General features: G+C 38.7%; 1 protein-coding gene across 1 annotated transcript in view; it reads left to right on the top strand.

The window, feature by feature from the left end:
* The first annotated feature begins 250 nt into the window (after nt 1–250).
* Nucleotides 251–23,562, top strand: part of LOC141018397 (adhesion G-protein coupled receptor F1-like) — a 41,054-nt gene continuing 17,742 nt past the window's right edge. The window contains exons 1-2 of the mRNA XM_073493356.1: nt 251–350; nt 467–660. Of these exons, the coding sequence (XP_073349457.1) occupies nt 251–350; nt 467–660 (294 nt within the window). The remainder of the gene's footprint in view (nt 351–466; nt 661–23,562) is intronic.

Below are 23,562 nucleotides of genomic sequence, written 5' to 3'. Positions count from 1 at the left end.
GCTCCAGTTAACCAAGGCGTGCCTCAAGGCTCTGTGCTTGGACCCCTCCTCTTCACCATCTACATGCTCCCCCTTGGTCAGATAGTTCGCAAACATGGTCTCAACTTTCATTCCTATGCTGATGACACTCAATTATATCTCTAAACCAAACCATCCACCCAGCTACCCCCACAGTCACTCACCATCTGCCTGCATGATATAAAACTCTGGATGACATCAAATCAACTCAAACACCAATAAAACAGAGCTCATGGTTGTGGCCTCCAAGGCACTGCTCCAGAAGGTTGGAGATCTTCTCCTGGACGTGGACAGCTGCTCTATCTCCCCATCCATGGAAGTCCACAACCTGGGTGTCATCCTCGATTCCATTCAAGCATCCTATCCTTTCAAGCACACATAAAATCCATCACCAAATCAGCATTTTATCACCTTTATTACATCTCCAGACTCCGGCCCTCCGTCTCAGAACCTGTGGCAGAGACCCTCATCCATGCCTTCATCACCTCCCGCCTGGACTACTGTGATGGAGTCCTGTCTGGGCTCCCTTCCAAAACCCTGGACAGGCTCCAGTATGTGCAGAACTCCGCTGCCAGGGTCCTCACCCGCACCAAGCCCTGGCAACACATCACCCTCACTCTCATCCACCTTCACTGGCTCCCAGTCAAATCACGCATCACTTACAAAATTCTCCTCCTGACCTATAAATCTCTCCATTCCCTTGCCCCCCAATACCTGTCTGACCTCCTCCGCTCCTATACCCAGTCTCTCCCTTTCCAATGCTACCTCAACCCTCAATCTCACACGCTCCAACTGAAACTGTAATCTCTCCTTCTCTATTTATGCTTTTTCCTGCTCTAGCAGAATATACTGTTCAAATGATAACATCCCACCAAAAAACTCTGAACCTCTTTGAGCCATTGGAGTCTGAACAACCTCCAAAATCTTGGCAGAAATAACTAGCCCCTCCACAATGCCCCTTAGCTCAGCCTTCCTTGGCACCTTTTCCATTTTTGACCATCCCAAATATGTTGTCAAATTTGCCTTTTTAAACTGAGTGAAAGTACTACGAGATGGTCTTTTTGAAACTCGGAGACCAAAGTATTACTATGATCCATATCCATGTTCAAAACTGTCCAATTGACTACACAGCCAGAGTAAAATACGTTAAGTACAACCAAAGGAACAAAATAAGGCAGTCACAACCACAGGGAGATTGAGTGATTATGGAGTGCCCCCTCCTAACTGCCTAGACCAAACTGACTAACTGCTCCCTAGTGTTCATGTGAATACTGGCGGTGGGTATTTATGCACCTACAAACCGTCTGTATTGGGGGAGACAAACTGCCCCAACCAATACTTTGGGGTGCTCCCGAGCCAAATGCTGCTAGCCACACGGACAACACACAAAAATAACAAACAGCCCTGAAAACAAAAAAATCAGCAACCTCTCCTTGTGAGATGACTGCTGCTACTGCCTGTCTGGGGGACACAATGAATGCTCCAGCCAGACAGCACAAATGGCACAGCTATAATCATCCCCACAGCCGTATACTACATAACTGACACTCACCATTCTTCTTGGATACACAGCTTATATGCAACATAACACCATAGAAGCTAAACACTGTCTCAACCCCTACCTGCTCAACACCAGTAAAACTGTCACTGTGGGCCTCCCACCACAATTACACCACTCAAACGCACTCAAAAGATTGGTTTCCGGTTCAAAATTAGACGAGCCCCCACTTGTTATGCCCGCGTCAGACAGGAGCACAACAAAGAAGGGAGGTCCACACAGTAACCACTTAAGTAAGCAAATCATTTATTATAGATAACTCAACAGAAGCAAACTATGAGGTGTAAAGTTAGTAGTGAAAGGTGTGTGTTGGACGCAATGAAACTGTGGGTGTTAACCTAAACTATGTAACATGAACTAGAACTGGAATCACCCAATTTATAAAGGCTGTAAACAGGTGATACCAATCCCTCAACGAGGTTGGGACCAGACCACCAGGAATAATCTGTCAAAAGAGGAGCACAGGCAAGAAAGAGGGAAACAGGACAACACAGATACTGGCCTAAGGCCATCACACATGCTAAATAAATCAAGTATATATTATCATTCTAGATTCAACACTCAACATCACTACACCCACAGCGATACCAACGACTGCCCTGACCAGTAAGTTTTTGAGAATTAAGGGATGGGCATATTTAAAAGAATATTAAGTGAGAAATCTTGAATCTTGAATATTTAATAGAATATATAATATAATATAATATAATATATAATAACATTTTTATATCGATATAATATAATGAATATTCAATCATTTAAAAATGTTATTTTCAGATTCAACACATATTGCTACAACACAAGTGAACAGTACAACATTGGAGACAACAACAGCTTTTGTAACAAGTAAGTGCTGATAAACTGTTACACAACTTTATTATTGAAAGTAGGCAGTCAGTGCTTTAAATTAAGGTCACCTGTTGACGTTAGAGTAAATGTTATGCAGTTGTATCATAACACATATAGTAAAGGTAATAACAGATTATCATTTAATGTCAAATAATGTCTGAATTGAAACTTTGCAGACTCAACACCCTTTGCTAAAACAAATCTGTACATGAATTAACAATAGTTTCAGGAATTAAGTTGCTAATTAACTACAACTGCAAACATTTTTTTTTTCAGATTCGACACCTGTTGATACAACAGATGTGAACACAACAACAGCAGATACTGTAACAAGTCAGTACTATAAATATTTTTTTTAATTTTTTTTAAAAGTATTTTATTGACTTTATTGACAGGACAGTTCAGAGAAGTGATAGGGAATGGCTTGAGAGAGAGGGGGAATTGACATGCAGCAAAGGTCAGACTTGAACCCTGGACCGCTGCAGCAAGGACAGGCGTCTGGGACATATGCACTACTGACTGAGCTTCCCAAAATAATTGTTTGATGTATGATAAGCCTTTGGTTTAATTTGTAGACTCAACTCCTATTGCTTTTTCAAACCTTAACAGTGCCACATCTACAATTACATAAACAACTGTAGGTAAACTGTAAGGTGGCAGATATAAGGGATAGGTAGCACTCCCGGTTAATATTTGATTGAAACAATACAGTTATTTATCTTTAGTTCAAGGTGTGTTTGTTCTTTAAGATAATTATGGATTATTGTCATTTTTTTCCAGATTCGACACCTGCTGCTACAACAGATTTGAACAGTACAACAGCTATAACACCAACTGCTGTGACAAGTAAGTGTTCATAAAATAATAGCTACAATATATAAATGAAGTAGAAACATCAGTCAACTAAGCTTACTGTATATGATTCATTGTCAGCATAAAGGTATAAATAATAATAATAATAGAAAAATCTATAATGAATATGAAAACTACTACACCAAGAATAGTTAGTGCTCTTCCTCATTATAACAATCGTTAAGGGTATTTGCATTTTCTACTCAACATTTCATAGGCAACTTTACTTTTGACTTAAGGACTTAACTTACTACATTTATTTGATAACTTATTTTATATTATTGCACAGTCACATTTATAATACAAAACCAAATAATAAAATAAGTACGGTGTATAATAATATGATTTATTTATCCCTAAGAGGCAATTCATGTACATTGTAGTATATAAAGTCATTAGAATTAGACCTGCCTTTACAAGCTGCAATGATTATAATCCAACAATGTAATGTAATGGTAAAATTGGCCTCATGAATACTTTCATTTTTGGTGCTTGAGTGGATATTTTTATGCTACTGTTTACAAAGGCAAGTTTTTAAATGGAAGACTATACTGAAAGTATTTCTACACTGGTTTTATAACTTTAGTATAAATCTGTACTTCTAAGCATTTTTTTTTTTCAGATTCAACATCTGTTGCTTCAACAACAATGAACACTACAACACCTGCACTATCAACACTTGTAACAAGTAAATGCTTGGAAATATTGTTATGTTACTCTTACTTAGTTATTCTTATTCTTATAAAGTTGCTTTTTAAGTTAAGACTTTTGTAAGGATTAATTCATTGTTTTTAAAGGTGCCTGTTGCTAAAACATATCTGTACTTTACAACACTCACAAATTCACCAAAATACCTTTTTATCAGTTGGTTTTAGAATGATTGAAGGGATAACCTGGTTAATATTTTTCGAAAATTTCATCAATTCATCTTCACATGTAGGATTTTTTTATTTTTTTTTATTAAAATGCATGACTGTAAAAAATGTCTTTTCAGACTCAACAACAGATTCTATAACAGATGTGAACACAACAACAGTCACCACAACACCAACAACTGTAGCAAGTAAGTTCTGTAAAATAATTGCTTTATAAAAAAGAATTGCATAATTCAGAAAATATTCTTATTTTGTTTGGCTTCAATAATAAATGATCATAAAATCACTGACTACCTATAAATGCTATGACACATATGAACACTACAACACGCAATTACATAATGAAAAATCAATTAATCACCATCATCATCATTCATTTTTATTTATTTTAATCAACACATATGAACATGAATTATTAAAAAAAAAAATTAAAAAAAAAATTATATGATTGTAAAACCTTCTGCAGATTGCTGTCTATTACTACAACAAATTCAAATAGAATAACCTCCACAGTTACACAATGGATTATTAGACTGGCCTTCCTTGTCATAACAAAACATTGTGTAATTATGATAATTTCAATAAAATTTTGTAAAACTACCAAATAGGTGATCTGAGCATGAATTATTTTGTTTTTATTGTCAGCCATAGTAACTGTAACATTTTCATTTCAGATTCAACATCTATTGCCACAACAAATGTGAATGCTACTACACCCACATCACCAACAACAAGTAAGTGCTTCGAAGTATTTCTTACATTACTCTTCCTTGTTGTGATAAGGTAGTTAATGTCTTAACTGACTTGTGAGATTTCACTTTACACTGTAACAACAAGTGCTCAATTGATCTGGACTTGATTAATTTAGTATTTTATTGTCTGAAATAATATATGCTGATATAATAGTTGCTGACTCATCAACTACAGTATTGTTAATACACATCTAAACACCACAACACCTACAATTGCCATACCAAGTATTGTTTCAATGCCTTCGCTTGTCATTGTCATTGTCAAATTAATCTATTAAGTAGGAGTTATGTGACACTAGTCCGGTAAATATGTAGTCAAACTTTTTTATTAAGAAATTCAGACTTGATTAATTAGATTTTCATTGCCAGCCACATAAAGTTGTAAAATGACATTTGCAGATTGAATTTCTTCTACTACAACACATTCGAACACTCCAAAACCCTCAATTTCACGAACAATTGCATTTACCAGTGGCTTTAGATATAATGTATGGGGTGACATTTTCCTGGTGAGCATTTGTTTGACAATTTCAGTATACTTTGCAAATTGCATGCTGCATCAGAGAAAAAGCAAAGCATTTTTAAATTAATTTATTGGCAAACTGATTCAAATAAACACTGATTCAGAAAAATGCTGAATATCAGATCAGATATTGATTGACCAACAAAATACATTTTGTTCATACATTTAAATATATGTATAATTTACTTGTACTTTTAATACTTAAGTAGATTTATTGCCAGAAAGTTATTTTAGGTTATTTAGTACATTTAAGATCAGACGCATTAAGACTTTTACTCATGTACTATTGATATGGGTGACTTTCACTTTTCACAAAGTAATATTTTAACACAATATCTTTACTCGTACTCCATTAGGATTTTTCAGGTAACTTTTAAAACACTGGAATACAGGTGTATTTGTGCAATACAATAAAGTAAAACTATACAGTTGTTTTTCTACTGTCAGCTGAAATATTGTAAAATGTTCTTTTTTAGATTCAACAGCTATTGCTACCACAGATATGACCACTACTACAGCTGCAACACCAACAGCAATTGAAACAAGCAAGTGCCTTGAAATAATTCTTCTTCCTTATAAATTCTCCCTAGTTATCCTTATTAGTCATACAAAAGACTTTCAGTTTAACATACAGAATTGTATTTTTTCTCCAGATTCAACCACAGTTGCGACAACAGATATGAACACAAGTCCAACAGCACCAACAACAAGCGTAACAAGTAAGTTCCTAAGGATAATTGTTACAGTATAAAGATTTGCAAAAGAAAAAAAGATCAGAGCCTAAATCAGTTTTCCTCTTGGTCATACAATGGTCTTTTAGGAATAAACACCTATTGCTACAACACATCTAAACACTAAAACACTAACTACTACTATATGTACCATAATATGAATTTACCAGTAGGCTTTTAGAATGAAGGGAGAGCAAACCTTTGCCTGATTAAGATATGTTTAAAAACTATAATTTATCTTTTAAATTCTTTTACTATCTAATTTAACTTTTTTTCTTTTTAACTTTTCAAATGGTTTCTTCTAAGTTTAACAAATAGAATTACAAAATGTGTTATGATTCAACATCAACAGGTGTGAGCATTGCAGCACATGATAACAAGTGTGACAATGTAATTGATCATGTCAATAGCTGTCCTTCGAGGTACCCTCGCTCAGGGGGAAGCGTTCCTCTGTATATTCAGCAGGTCCATTTTAAAAGTCCCAGCGAGAAGTCCAACCAGAGCAAATTACATTACAATACAGTCAACTTGCTTCCAAGTAACATCTCAATTTCTTCCAATATCTGTTGCCCTTCTCTGTATCATATCTCTGGGAAAATGTTAATCTTTCCATATTGTGAATTTCTTTTACTATTTCTATCCAGTCCAGGATAGTCGGACACTCAGTGCTCAGCCATTTCCTGGTTATTGCTTTTTTGCTACTTGCTAGTAATATTTGTAATAGATATCTGTCTTGTTTATTCACTCCGATTGGTATGTTTCCTAGATATATATGCTGAAACTAAGGTCAAGCTGTAAGTTAATAGTTGATCTAATCGATGTTATTACATCTAACCAGTATGAAGTGATGTTTGGAGTGCTGATAATACTCTATGCTAATAGATAAAAGGAGCAATGATAATACAGTACATGCTTTGAATTCCTTAGATATAACTATGCAGGTCTAAGCAGACCGGATTGCATGCAGCAGATGATAGAACGCTCATTACAACTATAAGAGCCTTGAGACTTGATTTGGACTTGTTACAGAGTTGCATCCATTTTTCACCAACATCTTGTATTGATGATGGGAGAGTCAGGCTGCTGCATAAAGTCTTCTCCAGCACATCCCAAAGATTCTCAATGAGGTTAAGGTCTGGACTCTGTGGTGGCCAATCCATGTGTGAAAATGATGGATATGCCTGTGCCATCAGGGGGAAAAAAATCCATTGATGGAAAAACCTGCTCATTCAGTGTATTCAAGTAGTCAACATTGCTGAACCTGAACCTAACCAAATGAATCAACCCCAGATCATAACATTGCCACCACAGGCTTGTACATTGGGCACTAGGCATGGTGGATGCATCACTTCATCTGCCTCTCTTCTTACCCTGATGCACCCATCACTCTGGAACAGGGTAAATTTGGACTCATCAGACCACATGACCCTTTTCCATTACTCCAGAGTCCAATCTTTATGCCCCCTAGCAAACTGTAGCCTTTTTTCTGACTAGCCTCACTGATAAATGGTTTTCTTAAGGCTACACAGCTGTTTAGTCCCAAACCCTTGAGTTCTCTTCACATTGTGCGTGTGGAAATGCTCTTACTTTCACTATTGAACATAGCCGTGAGTTCTACTGTTGATTTTTTACCATTTTATTTCACCAAACCTTTAAGTGATCTCCGATCACGATCATTCAAGATTTTTTTCCAACCACATTTCTTCCTCGAAGATGATGGTTCAAATAACATCACATAGTGAAATTCCGAGATGCCTATAGCTCAAGAAGGCTAGCAGGTAGATAAACAGTACAGATGAACCATTAAAAATAGATCCAAGAACCTAGTAAATAAATTAATAAAATAGAAACATAGTTTGGCCATATGTAATTAGGCCATATAGGGACTGATTTGGCTTGAATCATTTTGGTTTGTAGTAGTAGCAACATATTTATGGTTGTTACTGTAATGGTTAGGAGGTGGTTGTTAAGTTGAACCCAAATGCAAAACACCAATGAGAACATAGAGAACAAAAGGTGAGCTTTATTAACAAAAAAATTGTCCAAAAAACAAGAATACCAAGAATCCAACAAAAACCAAGAAGTGCAAACACCAAAAAACAAAGTAGCAACACAAAAGGCTTAACAAAGTACAAACTAGAAGAACAAAGTACAGTTCAGTAAAAACAAAGGGGACAAAAAAACAGGAACATACCATGGGGAGACACAGGGAGATACTGAAGAACACTGGAAAACACTGGAACAGGCTTGGGTGAAACACAGGGGAATCACAGGTGAACACAGGATGAACTGACAAAGACAAGAGGGACCACACAGTCTATATACACACACTAGGGCTGATTACAGATGAGACACAGGTGGACACAGAAAAAGGGCAGGAAATGAAAAGCAAAACCAGACACATGAGGGTACATTTATACAAATAAAACAAGAAATAACAGAATCACAACCAGGATCATGACAGTAAGATTGTTCTTGCAGATTCAACTCCTGTGGCTACAACACATCAAAACCCTTCACCAGCCTTAACTTCAACAACAACTGTTACCAGTGAGTTTTTATATTTAAGGGATGGAGTAACACTTCCCTGGTCAACATTATTTATTTTAAAATATTGTCTGTTGTTCACTTTCACTAACCCTAACCCTAACAACAACTGTTGTAACTGTAACAAGTCAGTTTTGAGAAATAATTTTTGCAGTGTTTTTCATTTTCAAACTAGGCAGTTGTTGTTTTATTGTATACTCAAATGTATTGAAAACCCTATATTGTACCATATGATTTAGGCTTGAATGATATATTTATGTTATGTATTGTGAGCAATACCACACAATGATAAAATTCAGTCTGCAAACTCTCACACCTCATGCTACAACACTTCAGAGCACAAGGCCACACTCTTCACACACATTATTGGTTTGAAACTATAAAGTCATTTTTCCTAACTTGAAAGTATTATGCCATTAAAACAGTTGCCACAACACAAGACAATTTTTACAAGTGAATACCAAAAATAATTGCCACATTATAAAAATGTATTGAAAATTGACAGTAATTCATCTGTACTTAAATCATTTTGTTTTTTACTCTAAGCAGTATATATGGTTTGAAAGGTGAATTTATTGACCACAAGAGGAATCTCTGGCAGGTAGAGGTGGTGAGCTCGAGCGCTGGCTCCACAGATGGTGCAGGGGGAGACTCACAATTACGCGGATAGCTGGCTCAGGCAGTCAGGGTTTTTTAAAATTAAGGTCATGTGAAATATATATGCATTAACAAAACCCACTTCTGTGACTTGGTAGTAGTCACAAATTATTGAGCAACTATAAATTATCTGAACTTGATATTTAAGGAAATTTCAAGTAATCATTTTCAGCTTTTAAACTGTTGCATTTTCAGCTACTAGTGTGACCAGCCAAAATACCACAGTTAGCTCCACAATGCCAAAGGCTACGCCTACCCTTGCTCCAACCACAGACCTCACTGAAACAACAAAGGCTATTACCACTACCAGAGTTACTCCCACTATCTCCATCGCCACTACCAACACAACTGCTACCAGTACCCTTTCAATGTCCGGGACTACTTCTACAACTGTTACAGGTATTGTTTTTTCAAAAAAGGGGGTAAGGAGGCACCATGGATTATCCTTTTATCTATCAGAAAGTACAGTTAACTTATACTATGGATGACCTTTTATCAAATTTTTATAATAACTTGTCAAAATGACACTGCCCGGCTTAAAGTAAAAAGTAAAAGTAAAAAACAGTTGTAAACAACAAGTAAAACAAGTAATTACACCCACTTAGCCAAGAGGCACCTACATAAATTGTGAGGACAGCATGTTTACTTGTTTTATGAATACTTTTTAATTATACAAACTTCTTGTAAATGTCTTAATGTATAAGTGTATTCTTACAGAGCCACATTTTTTATCTTGCAAGCTTCTGAAATTTCATCTTCCTTGACATTTTGGCTCTCTGAATGTTTTTCTGGCTCCTTTCCTAATATGAGCTAATGGGTAATGATGCGGAATCTCAAAATTTTGACAGATAGTAATTAATTAATAATAGGGACAGGAAATAATGCATGTGTGCATGTGTCATAATCTGCGACCTTGTTTCTACACATTAACTACTTATTTGAGACTCAATGCAACAAGATTAAAAGGGGGAGCATAAATTGTCTTAAACATTGCTTGAATATTGGTCTGCCTATTTCAATTCCACCAGCCACTTAATATCTCAGAGCTATCATAACAACATTGTTTCAAAGGTTATGAGCAGTTTTAAGAGTGATGGGATGGTTTTAAGTACTATTGATCTGCACTGGCAATGCAAGTAAGTACTAAAGGGAGCCTTGAAACAAAGATATTAGAAGAAAGGCCTCCATAAACATTAACTTACACTTGTCTCCTCTTGTGTATTATATGGTGTCCTGTCTACCTTTTGTCTGGCATTTTGTCTTCTTTTCTTTACCTTGCAAAAAAGTTTTTTTTAATCAAGTGCTTTACATACTTTTTTTTCTTTAATGCAGGATTTGATGTGGAAATGTTGGTCAGATTAGACAAGGAATACACAGCAGAATTAAATGATGCAGAAAGTTCTACATACAAGGAGCTTGAATCAAGGATTAATTCAGTGGTAAGTGCATTGGTAACACAATCTCCAGTTCTGTCTTGTATTTCCAGGTCTTGGTGTTCTAATGTTTATATTATTAAACTTCTCCACAGTTGGATGAGCAGTATAAGAGAATCACAGGGTTTAAAGATGTCTCTGTGAAGGCATTCAGGTATGGGAATTCTGACATTGAAAGCATTTGGAGGCTGGAATCTGTATACGTTCAACATTACCACTGTAGCTTGTCTTTCTTCTTACAGAGAAGGAAGTATAATTACAGAATATATTGTTCAGACAACACAAGTTATTTCAGATGAAATAGCTGATGCAAATGAAAAAGTCCCAGAAGCAATGAGGCCCATTGCCCCTGTCCTTGGCTCGGTTACTGCATTTTACAACAGTAAGTTCTAAAACTCAGTAGTTTTTTTATTTTTTTTGTTTAACTTGATGGGATTCCTTACAGATCTATTTTAATTTCTCCAAAGGTCCAACTTCAATCAGCTATCCAGACCTAACTTACACTGGTAACACCATGACACTAACGTGTGGCCCTCCAATAAACATTGATGTGGGACGAATCTCTGATTCTGAGTGGAAATTTAGAGGGCGGGAAATTGAAGACAGCACACGGATGGAAATAACAACTTCTGGCAAAAAGTCCATGCTTAAAGTTAACAACGTCATTCTTGCTGATATTGGTAAGTCAAAGCTAGCTGAATTTCTTGACTTAAGATGTATTCATTCAATTTGCATAATGAAGTAGTTTTCCATGTATAACTCATTTTAATTATGAGATTTATTGTAGTATTATTGCTGTCATATGCATACTACTGTTGTCACAATACTGAAATTTGCATCTAGGAAACAATACCATAAAATGATTGATATTCAATAACATTTTCGATATCAGGGGGGAAAAGTGCCATTGAGGGCATATTTGATTTTAATCAAAAGAAAAAATACAACAAGGTCATCACATGAGAATGAGAAACAGCTTGTTGGCTTGTAGCCTAGAACAGCAGGAAAATAGTAAACATTAAATATTGCACTTCGGCCCCTAAAAGTAATGTGTGTTTGTGTGCCAACTCTCTGTTGCTGCATGTATTGATACTGCAGAAAATAGAACAAAAAAAATTGAAATTCAGTATCCATATATCGATATTTACCAACCAATATTTAACGATAACACCAATCCATACTATAAATAAAAGACTATAATACTAACTGCTACTGCATTTTACATTAAATGTACTGCACACACCAACAATCACAAACATTGCCAACATATTGTGTGCAAATATTTTGTCACAGCTGCTGTGAAATGTTGACATATTGACAATTTTCTGTTTAATAGAGTATACCAATGCATTCATCAATACTTCTCTTAATCACAGGACTTTATGAATGTACTCTGAGAGGCAGAGTAATGAATTTCCTCCAAAATGGACTTGTAAAAAGAGATGCGATCAAACAAGCTCCCATTGTGCGACTACAGAGTAAAGTTAATGTTAAATGCAAAGAGGGACAAAAAGAACAACTTCAGTGTTGTGTGCAGGCCCCCTATAAAGTCAAGTGGTTTCTAGACACAACTGTTTTATCATCAGGTACGTATGAAATCAGTGTTAAAAAACTCTTTGACTATTTGACCATGCTGAGAAACTGGTCAAAGCTGTCAACAGTTTATCTTATTCACAACTTGTTAAATGTTCACAGATGTCACTGAGGATAGAGAATCCTACTGCATCAAGCATGATTACCAGCTAGGAAGTTGCAGCGGACCACAGCAAAAACAAATACGTTTTACATGTCAGGTAGATGAACCAAAGGGCTATACATTGACAACATTAATGACCATTTTTAGAGACGGTAAGCACAACATTTGAAATGTGACTATACAGTTTTTTTTCTGGTTTACTATCTCATTGTGTAACACTCATTGATTTTTTTTTTAACTCTAAGATTTTATGTGCAACGATGCTGAGTATGGGACTGGGCGAGCAGGTGACATTTCAAGCATAGGATGTGATGAAGGTCAAGAGGGGAGCAAGATTGCAACCTGTCAGCAAACCGGAGAGTGGAAACTTCTGGAGGACACCTGCATCATAACAGAAATCAAGGAGTTATTAATTGACTCACAGGTAGGTGCTCTACCGGGGTTAACCCATTAGTATACCATACATGGAAATATTAGTTATTAACATCAGAACAGTTACGCTATGGCACCAACATTGTGAAAATTAGATAATATAAAAGAAAAACTTTGGAGCAGTGTTGGCCTACTAAACATCGAGGTACAATAACAGCTTCTTATCTTTAGCTGGCACTGACAATCGCTTTCACCGCGTTCCTTTTACCACACACGATTTTGGACTCGGTCTTCACCTTTATCTCAACTACAAGTATGTAAAGTTTTGTGACTGCATACACACTTACAGTGTCGCATTGACAAAGTCTGTCCACAGACAGACAGAAAGTCAGTCAGACGAACGGAGAGACAGACGGACAAAAACAAATCTGGCAAAACTTAATTGGGACATTCCTTATGAGGTATTCTTTGAATTTCTAGATAGACAGATTGATAGATAGATACTTTATTGATCCTGAGGGAAATTATACAGTAGCTTATACAACACATACAAAACACAGATGCAAACATAATAAAAGAGTATAAAAAAGAAAATGTAATGAGGAATTTCAGAGTATGAACAGAACATAAGGATAAAAAACACACACAGCAATGACGTGATATTCTAGCCACCAGAACTATAAACTCTCATGCTCTAGTATGTGCAAACTAAGGTAGTTTATCTGTACAGGGGTTCAACAGTGCATGTATTGCAGATTAAAGTTAACAAAGAATAGTGCAAGAATAAACTAACACTGTTGATGATATAAATTAAACGCAAATTGAGATAAAAATATTAACAAACTTAACCAAGCAATTGTGCGTGTGCTGCATATAGAAATTAACAGAAACACATTAATAGGAACAAAAATACTCCTCTGATTGCACAGTGTGCTGTGCAAAGGTGTCGTATCTTCAGTGGCGATGCAGTCAAAGATGTTTGAAGAAAAACTCCGCCGACACTGTCTTAGTTGTATAACAAATTTATTACAATAAGTTCAGTATCGTAATCAAGTAACACGTTACTTGGAGAGTCTCCAGCTGAATAATGAAACTCCGACGACAATATGCAGACAGCTCCTTATATACCGAGCTTGTTTTGGTCAAAAACCTGTTTATAACATATGGTTCATATTAAGAGAGGGACAGAAAAATAGGAGAGGCCCCTCATTTAGGGTGCCTTAACATATTGCTCTCCACCTCTGACCCAGGGCCTCCATGCCTCTGCTGATCTAAAATCTGGTATATATTAACTTGACAGCAGCACCATCATGTCAATATTCTGGTACCCCTAACCAAATAACTTCCAAGTCAGGAAGGCCCAAACAGCAACTAACATTCCAATATATCCTCCTAATACATACCATTTGTATAAATATGCTGCATCTAACAGCAGACACCTCATATTCCCCCCTTCGGGACTAGTCAGAGTCCTGATAAACAGAATATGAACAAACGTGTACAATGGTGTCAAAAAATGATAATTCCTCCAAACATGATCTTAACGATACAAGAATTTTAATGGAGTGTGAAAGCGAAAAACCTGTCTGGCAGCTATCTTTCCTGAAGTATCCCTCAAACAATCTAGACAGGAAAATTCTTTCACGGCCCCTCTGCCTAGGCGGCCACATATAGTACTCCAACCCAATTAAAAGAGGAATTTTACTCAGTATATATAATGATATAATATTAAGCAAATACATATGGAAACCTCAGCAAATAAAGTCAAAACAATGTCCACCTTTAGGCTGGTCGACCCATCGTACCTTCCAATGGACCTGTCCCTGCCTATCCCCAATGTCCCTAAGGACCGAAAAAGAAAGAAAAAATTGAGGTCCCAACATATTAGCCCCATAATGAATCGAATCAAACATGATAAATTGTACAGATTACCATGCAAAAATAACATTTCATACATGCAATACATATATATGTTATTTCATTTTTCATTTGTCATTTTTTTTTTTTTCAGTTCATGTTCAGTTCATTTTCTACCGCTTTTCCGTGAGGGTCGCGGAGATGTTGCCGCTTTATCGCCCCTTTCAGGGGATTGCGGGTTGCGGGTTACTGGGGCCAAATCCAGTTCACATAGGGCGGAGGCCAGGGTATATCCCTGGATGAGTCGCCAGCTCATCGCAGGGCCCTCTGACGGCAGAGGCTGCCACACAAGGTGCCAACTGCGCGCCAGGAGCAGTTTTGGGGTTCAGTATCTTGCTCAAGGATACTTCGGTATGTAGCTCAGTTCCGCCCAGGGGAGCCGGGGTTTGAACCAGCGACCTTCTGGTCACTGGTCACCTGCTCTACCCACTGAGCTACAGCCGCCCCATTTTTTTTTTTTTTTATTCTTTATTCTTCTAAGCTCCGGAACTTATCAGCTTGTAGTTCCTCAGCAGCGTCGATTCCCAACATAGTGGTGATGACATATTTACTCTGAACATTTTCACAATGTCCTTGTTCAGAGTCTTTCATCCATTTTGATTGTCCTTATTGTACTTTCTGAATCCCTTTAACAGCTTGGGATCCTTGAATCATCAACTGCCCTCATAGCAGTCCTCCCCCAATGTCGTTCTAAGGGAAAAAGAAAACACCAACCAGTATCTTTTGTGGAAATAACATATGCAATTCAAATCATCAAATACAATTCAACATTCTATAATTGGTATAATTTCCATGTAAACATATGAATTACATTGGCTAGTTCCCCCTTTTAACACCAATTACTACAGTAACCCCACTAAGTAACTAGATAACTCAACTAAACTAAACTAAAAATAAATGTTAAAACTATAAGTATGTTAGACGTGGTTAAAATGGATATTTCTCCACCAGTTCACCTTCCATCATTACTTCCTCATCCTCGTCCGAATCAGTCCTCTGCAATAATGGCATCTGAACCTGATCTCCTGGCATCACTACACCAACCCATCTCAATATCATAGCCTTCGCAAAAGTCAACAGCAACGTGCAAAAACAAAACATCACACATAACTATAGAAGTACTGCTATCAAAATTTGTACTAGCACTGCTCCTACTGGCCCTAATTTCTCTTGCAACCAACTATTTGCAGACCAACCTGCTCCTTCCGATGGACCAAATGCATCTCTTATGTGCTTCAGTGCATCTATGACATTAGTTATGTTATCTGAATTATCAGGAATCAAAGTGTAGCAGGCATCTCCTGTTAAATTTAAAGTAACACATAGGCCCCCTTGTTTGGCCAAAATATAATCAAGAGCCATGTCGTGTTTCAACAATGTCAATCTATGGCTCTTTTGGGTATTTGACAACATTTCGAAACCTCTTATAGTTTTGTTTGCAAAGCCCTGTAAGGTGTAGGTAATGTTATCAATATGGTCTGCCAAAAATGTCACTCCATACCATGGAAACAATCCTATTCCCCACTTTTCTCCTATGCTTATTCTCCAATGGTAGGACTCCAGATTATGAAATTGTGCTAATTCTCTTTTATTCCTACTTCCAGAAGTAACATTAGATTGAACCTCATCAGATGCTTCTCCCTTCTGGACAGCAAAAACCTCATATGGGAGTTTCAGTGTTGCCTTATAGCAACATCCTGTCCACCCGTATGGTAGAAATAAATAAGCATTTTCACCACAAATCCACCAAATATCCCTGAAATTGCCTATAGTCACATTTCCAGGCAAAACTTGATGTTCTACCATCAAAGTTCTACTCGGCTTACGCTTTGACACTTGAAAAGTCACTTCATACAACTTATTCACATCCTTATCCTCACGCTTTCCTAAATCCATCATGTAACCATCACACTCTGATATTCCCATAAACATTCCAGACCCCTTATTAGTCTCATTTGAGCAAAAACAGTACTTTGCCCTCACAGCTTTCACTTCCATTGGATCAGGGACCGCTGTCATCACATTTTCATGTTGTTCAAGTAATTTCATATACGGTAATCCTGCTAACCAAGAACAATTAGATCTAGGCTTAAAAAGATTCACTGATAAAGCCATCACTTTATCCACTGATGATTGCTGTTGATACAAGAGCCATGACAGTAGAGAAGATTGACATGAAGTAGTTAATGGTTCCGGTACCGCCTCCAAAATTGAAGGCCATGTACCTGGTGATGGTACTTTCAACACACATGGACCCTTCAATTTCTTGATTGATCTCACTGAGTGTGTTAACTGCTGAAACCATAAATTTCTACCTGCCCATGGGTCTACAATTCCCAACGCTGAAGCATCAAATCCATATGCTTTCCACTTAGCTTCTCTCTTCTGCAATGCATGGTTCTGTTCAAGCATCTCCTGTGATGTCTGATCCGAGTCAACAAACTCCTTTTCCGCATCTACAATATTCCTCCGAACAGTCTCAGATGAATTTACAACCTTCTCTTCCTCAATCTCCTTACTACTATTCACACTAATCCCCATCTCTAACATAGACTTCCGGCTCTCATTTACCATCTCTTTAACTTTCAAGGATACTTTATCAAATGTCTGCGTCATATTCACCAATTTCCTAGGTGTCAATATTGGCGCCAAGGTACTATTCTGATCTGAAGCGTTAACATTGTTTGTTGGTTCCAAATTTAAAATAGCAGTCTCCATGTTGTGTGTTATTTACCTTTGCAGTGGTTACTTCAACAGGTCTCAGGTTTGTTATCATAAGTCTCACCTTATGAGTTATGTAACCTTCAATCCAAGAGTGACTAGATGAAACAAATTTAAACTCTGGTTCTCGATAAGTACACACATACTCCCCTTCATCTTCCCATGCTAGGTTGCGCACGGCAAGTGAACAATCACCCACAACTTTCTTATATCTCATGTCATTGTACAATAAGTACTTTCTTTGATTATAAGGCGGACCGTAGTTTCCAGGAAGTATCAACTCCACATCCTCTCCACAACTGTTTTTCCACTTGGGAAGATATTATATGGCTATTCCATATTCCACATTTACAAGGAAGAATAACCATTTTTCCAAGCTTGGACCTGAGCACTGTCTCCTCAGGTTTTGGCGTCGTAAGAATCTTATTAGGCACCTCTGTTGTTGGCTGTGACACATTTTCTACCATCCTAGGATTCATAGCAGAGAGGTTTGACCCTCCTCTGAACTGGCCTGGGACTCCTTTGTCCAACTGAACCTCTGAGTTCTCTCGCAACGGAGTCAGATCTCTTTGCATTCTCTGGTGTTTCACTCTCCACTGAAACATGCTCTGATGTTTCTGGGACATATTGGAATTTGATGTCCCCAAATTCTTTCCCTTGTCCATCATCAACATTATCATCACTGGCATCATCAAAAATATGCTCAGAATCATCAACATTTTCCACAATCTGGACAATCCCCCCCTTCGGGATTTTGACTTTGGAGATCCTCATGCATCTGCCCTTCGGCTGCATGTTCTTCCTCATTTTGTTCCACAGAGTCATCTTGACTCTGTGAACGTTGCACTTCTTCTCTGGGTGCTTTAACACAGTGCAATAAATGATACCAAGTTGGAGACCCCTTAACCTGAACTGCAGTTCCCGTACTGCGAACAACCTCAAATGGTCCTTCCCGTTGTTCGTTATACCACTTCCTCCTGAAGACTTTCACAAATACCTTGTCTCCAGGCTGCACTGTACTCCTCTTTTGCTCATCAAGTCTCTCCTGCACCTCCTCTTTCCTTTGCCTGTCAGAAACATATGTAGATATTCTTTTGTGCAAACTAGCCATGTATGCAACATATGCTCTCATTTCATCTTCCAAAAGGGCCAAGCTTGGTCCCTTTCCACTAGTGCGCAAACAAGGTGTTGGCATCCGTCTTCCCGTGGCCAACTCATGCGGTGTCATATGCAAATCACGCAACTCACTCGAACGACATATCATTTTTATCATATCATTTTTTCACATATTCCTTGGCTTTGTGGATGATAGACTGCACCAAGACGCTGTTTGATTCCTAATTTTTGCAAAATCAACCTTACTGTCTTGTCAACGAATTCCTTCCCATTGTCTGAGGATATCCGATCTGGAAGCCCCCACCTGCTTATGACCTATCTACACAAAAACTTGGCAACGGACTGAGCGTCCTTCCGCTTGGTTGGACAAGCTTCGGGCCATCGTGAAAATCGATCTACCACAACCAACATGTACCTCTTTCCTTCAACTGGTCTGATCATGTCAACATAGTCCACAACTAGCTCATGCATAGGACCCCTTGGAGTCAGAATGTGACCAGGTGGAACTATCACACCCCTCCGAACATTGTTTTTCAGGCAGATTGTACACCTGCCTATGACATAGTCAATCTGGTCAAGCAGACACGGTGCCCAAAAACCATATTCCTTCGTGATCTTTCTCCTAACTTCCCCCTTGCAACATGAGCTAACCCATGTGCCTCCTGAATCATTAGACCTAACAGGTCTGGAGGAGCTATTTTTAGCCCCTCATGATTTCTCCAAAGACCCGTAGAATCCTGGGTGGCACCTCTGTCTTTCCACAACTGTTTATCAATCTCAGGAGCAGCATCCTGCATTAAAATCACATTCTTAAGTGTGATTCTATCCTCCAAATCCACTTCATGAGTAACCAACAAAACTTTGCCCACTCTATCTGCTCCTGTGACTGCTTTTGCCGCTTCGTCAGCTGCTTTATTACTTTATTATTATTTATTGTGTGACTCTTGACATATCCGCTCTATGTGCTGCACACTTAGCTATCGCTATCTCCTTAGGCTTCATCATAGCATGCAGCAACTTATTATTTGAGCGTGATGTTGTATTGGAGAATCATCGGTTTTCTTAAACCCTCGGCTCTTCCACACTGATCCAAACAGATGACACACATTGTGAGCGTAAGCAGAGTCGGTATAAATTATCACTCGCTTACCTTCTGCTAACAAACATGCTTCAGTTAGCCCCACAAGTTATGCAAGTTGTGCAGATGCAGGCTGCAGTATTACTTCAGCCTTCTCCACAACAAAACCCTTTGCTTGAGCTTTTACTATAGCATATCCCGCACTCAACTTATCTCCCACACGATAACAAGATCCATCCGTCCAATACTCCAAGTCTGCCTCACACAATGGGAGGGCTTGCAAATCTGATCTAAGCCTTGAGTATTTCTCTGCTTCTCGAACACAATCATGCGGTTCACCATCCTCTGGAGTTGGCAAATTTTCAGCTGGATTCACTGTGGCACATCTCGCTAAGGTGACATCTTCTTGCTCTAGAAGCCTATGATAGTCTCTTAGCCTCGGCATGGTCAATGTATATTTGCCATAGTTCAGAAGATTTCTGAGACTATGATGAGTAAGAATTGTCACCGGATAGCCCATTGTGACAGATGATGCCTTATCATACATCAAAGAAACTCCTACCATTGCTCTATAGCACAGTGGCAACCCCATTTCTACTTCTGAATATGCAGTAGAATAGTAAGAAACAGGCTGAGGACTTGTCCCCGTACCTGTTGGCTGACAAAGCACTGCACATGCATATTTACCTCCCATTGAGGTGGACACATACAACAAAAAGTTCTTAGAATAATCCGGAAGCACTAACGCTGGAGCTTCCTGTAGCCTTTGCTTGACTGTTTCAAAAGCCAAAAGGCCTTCCTGTGTCCAAGAAAGATTACAATGAAGTTTAGCATTCCCCGTATCTTTAATCATAGCTCTCAAAGGCCCTGTTAAACTAGCATAATCCTCTATCCATGCTGAAGAATAGCCAGCAATACCAATAAATGTCATCATCTCCCTTACTGTTCTGGGCTTTGGAGCCTTACGAATAGCATCAATCTGATTATCTGAAATGCTCCTGTGTCCCCGTGTTATTGTTTGACCCAAATAAACTACTTTCTCCCGACAATACTGCAACTTCTTCTGAGAAGCCTTGTGCCCCTTCTCAGCCAATATCTGTAACAGTTTAATTGAGTCCTTATGACATGTTTCTTCATCTGGTGAACAAATGATAATGTCATCCACGTATTGAATAACAGTGCTCGTTAATATTTGATCCATTCCCGCCAAATCATCCTTCAACACGTTATTGAAAATGTGCGGGCTATGTTTGAACCCTTGTGGCAATCTCTCATACTCATAGAATTTTCCATTGTATGTGAACCCAAACAAACCCTGACTTTCCACACTGAGCGGAACACTAATAAATGCACCACATAAATCTAGCACCGTAAAAAATGTCGCATCAGGTGGAACTTGGGCTAACAAAGTGTGCGGATCTGGCACTTCTGCTGGATAATCCGCTACTACTTCATTCACTGCCCTCAAATCATCTACCAGGCGATAAGAGTCATCTGGCTTCTTCAGAGGCAACAGCGGTGTGTTACTCTGAGGATTTTGCGTTATCTTCAACACACCTGCTTTCAAAAGTCCTTCGATTTGTGGTTCAATCCCTCGAATTGCTTCTTCTCTTAGTGGATACTGATTCTTCCAAGGAGGTTTAACTCCTGGTCTGAGGTCAACTTTCACTGGTTGGGCTGCCTTCACCAGTCCAATATCAGTACTATGTTGAGACCACAAACATTCTGGAACCCGTCGCAACATCTCTTCTTCCTTAGAGTCTGGTTCCATCTTAGCACTGCAAATTGACTAATGTGTCATCCTCACAGTTTGTTGCTGTCCTTCTCCTTGAGCAGAAATCATAATTTTAAGGAACCGTTGGTCTTCACTTCTCCAAATGGCAAGATTCTGTTTCATTGGAGCAAAAATAGCTCCCTCTGCTTCTGTCATCATGTCTCCTATATGCTTCTGTTCATACTCTTCAGAAACTAACAGAGTTACATGTGGCACACTCTTCTCAATTTCAAATTCTTCATCCAAATATTCATTTCTGTTTATCTTCATAGCTGCTCCTTGTGGTCCCAAAATTATGCAACAAGAGCTGAGTTGAACTTGTTTTGGTTGACGACTCAACCATTCGTTTGAGTTTAATTGGGCAGCATCTTTGAAGTATTTGAGTGTGCAATGCAATGGATACTCCGGTGCTCTTGCATCAGGCATGTTTGCAACAATGAACTTCTCCCACAACTTAGCTGGCTCCAAAAGATCTGCACTGAGATTTCCAATCCAAAATACTGAAGAAGCTTCAGTCTCCACTGTCACCAATGCTTGGTAAACCATGTCACTTGGTACTTCCACCAGACAGCCGTCTGGCGTGCATTTTATCACACAATTTAATCTGCACAAAGCATCTCTTCCCAAAAGCGCAATAGGTGTATGTTCTGATACCAATATGGGTATTGTAGTCTTCGAATTTTTATAGAAGAGCTCAATTGGTTTCGTGAGAGGAATCAGCTGTTTTATTCCCTCAAACCCGATTGTCCGAATCAATTGACCAGACATGGGGAGATGTATAGCATCTTCAGGCCGAATACAGGTGAAAGCAGCTCCGAAGTCCGCCATTACTTCCGATGGTCGGTCGTTTACTTTCACCACTATTGTTGGATCTCTCTCCGGCCCTGATACTACTAGCTGACACCCCCCTTTCGAGTTCTCCGAGCACCTCTAGAATCCTGGTTCCGGGCCCCTGTATGGGTTCACCGGTCCCCTGAATGGTCTTGATTGGCCCTCTGAAACTTCCTCTGAAATTTCCTCCTGTTTTGTTGCATTCACGGGCAAAATGGCCAGGCTGTCCACAATTATAACACACTTCATAAGACTGTTGAAAGTATGGATCAAATCTTCCTCCTCTTCCTCTTCCAAAATTTCCTCGACCTCTTCCTCTCCAGATCTGCGGCTGACCAGAAACTGGCTGTTGGTACGAAGCCACAGGAACCACCGAAAGTGGCTGAGGCAATTGTGGTGGAACCTGGTTTGGTGGCATTGGTTGATTTAACTGAGGCTGACTCTGTATAACTACAGCCTGTTTCTTGTCCTTCTTTTTATTGTCCACCAGTTGTATTTGATTGAGTTTTCTGAGGGTTTCTTGGTCCTGCTCCTTCTGATCATGTTCCTTTTTCCTGTATAGCTCCACTTGATTGGCTATATGATCTGTATAAACACCTTTAGCCATACTTCCTAGACCAACTACCTCCGCCAACTTGCTCCTCACTGGCAGAGGCAGTCCCTTCTGTATTTTGGCTCTTAGGATTGATTGCTCCATTTGATTCAAGTCCGGGTCATTTCCTGTACCATTTCTCCATGTTTGATGAGCTCTTGACACATAAGCTCTCGGGTTCTCCTCCTGTCCTAGTGGCTCGATAAAGATATTATCAGGATGTACATTTGTCGGAAATGTTTCTCTCAATGCTCTCCACATTTGACCTCTATGTGCGGCAAACAGTTCTGAATCATTCACTGCAGTCCCCGCATATTGGTTGAGTCCTGCTTTCTGTAGAATTTCATCCATACCTGTGACCCCAAGAAGGCTAGCCAACAGTTTCTTGACATCTCCCATGGCAATGTGTGTTCCTACTGTGATTTCTTCCAGCTTTGATATCCAAGGATATGCTCCATCCTGCAGAGTAGTAACTTCTCAAGTATGTCTGACATATCTGTGCTCTGCCAGGGTTTATACTCCAAATTCTGTCCTCGGATAATGACTGGACAGATTTTGTCAGTCCTCTTCTCTTTTCTTGAGCGCAGTGCATATTTCATAGCTGATTTCAGGGAGCTCTTCTTCTGTAACTCTTTTTTCTGTATCTGCAGCTTCCAAGTTCTTTGGCGAT

The sequence above is a fragment of the Pagrus major genome, chromosome 22 (assembly GCF_040436345.1).
Source record: "Pagrus major chromosome 22, Pma_NU_1.0".
Lineage (NCBI taxonomy): Eukaryota > Metazoa > Chordata > Actinopteri > Spariformes > Sparidae > Pagrus > Pagrus major.
The sequence above is the reverse complement of the archived record's forward strand: the minus strand, read 5'-3'. Positions and strand labels throughout refer to the sequence as shown.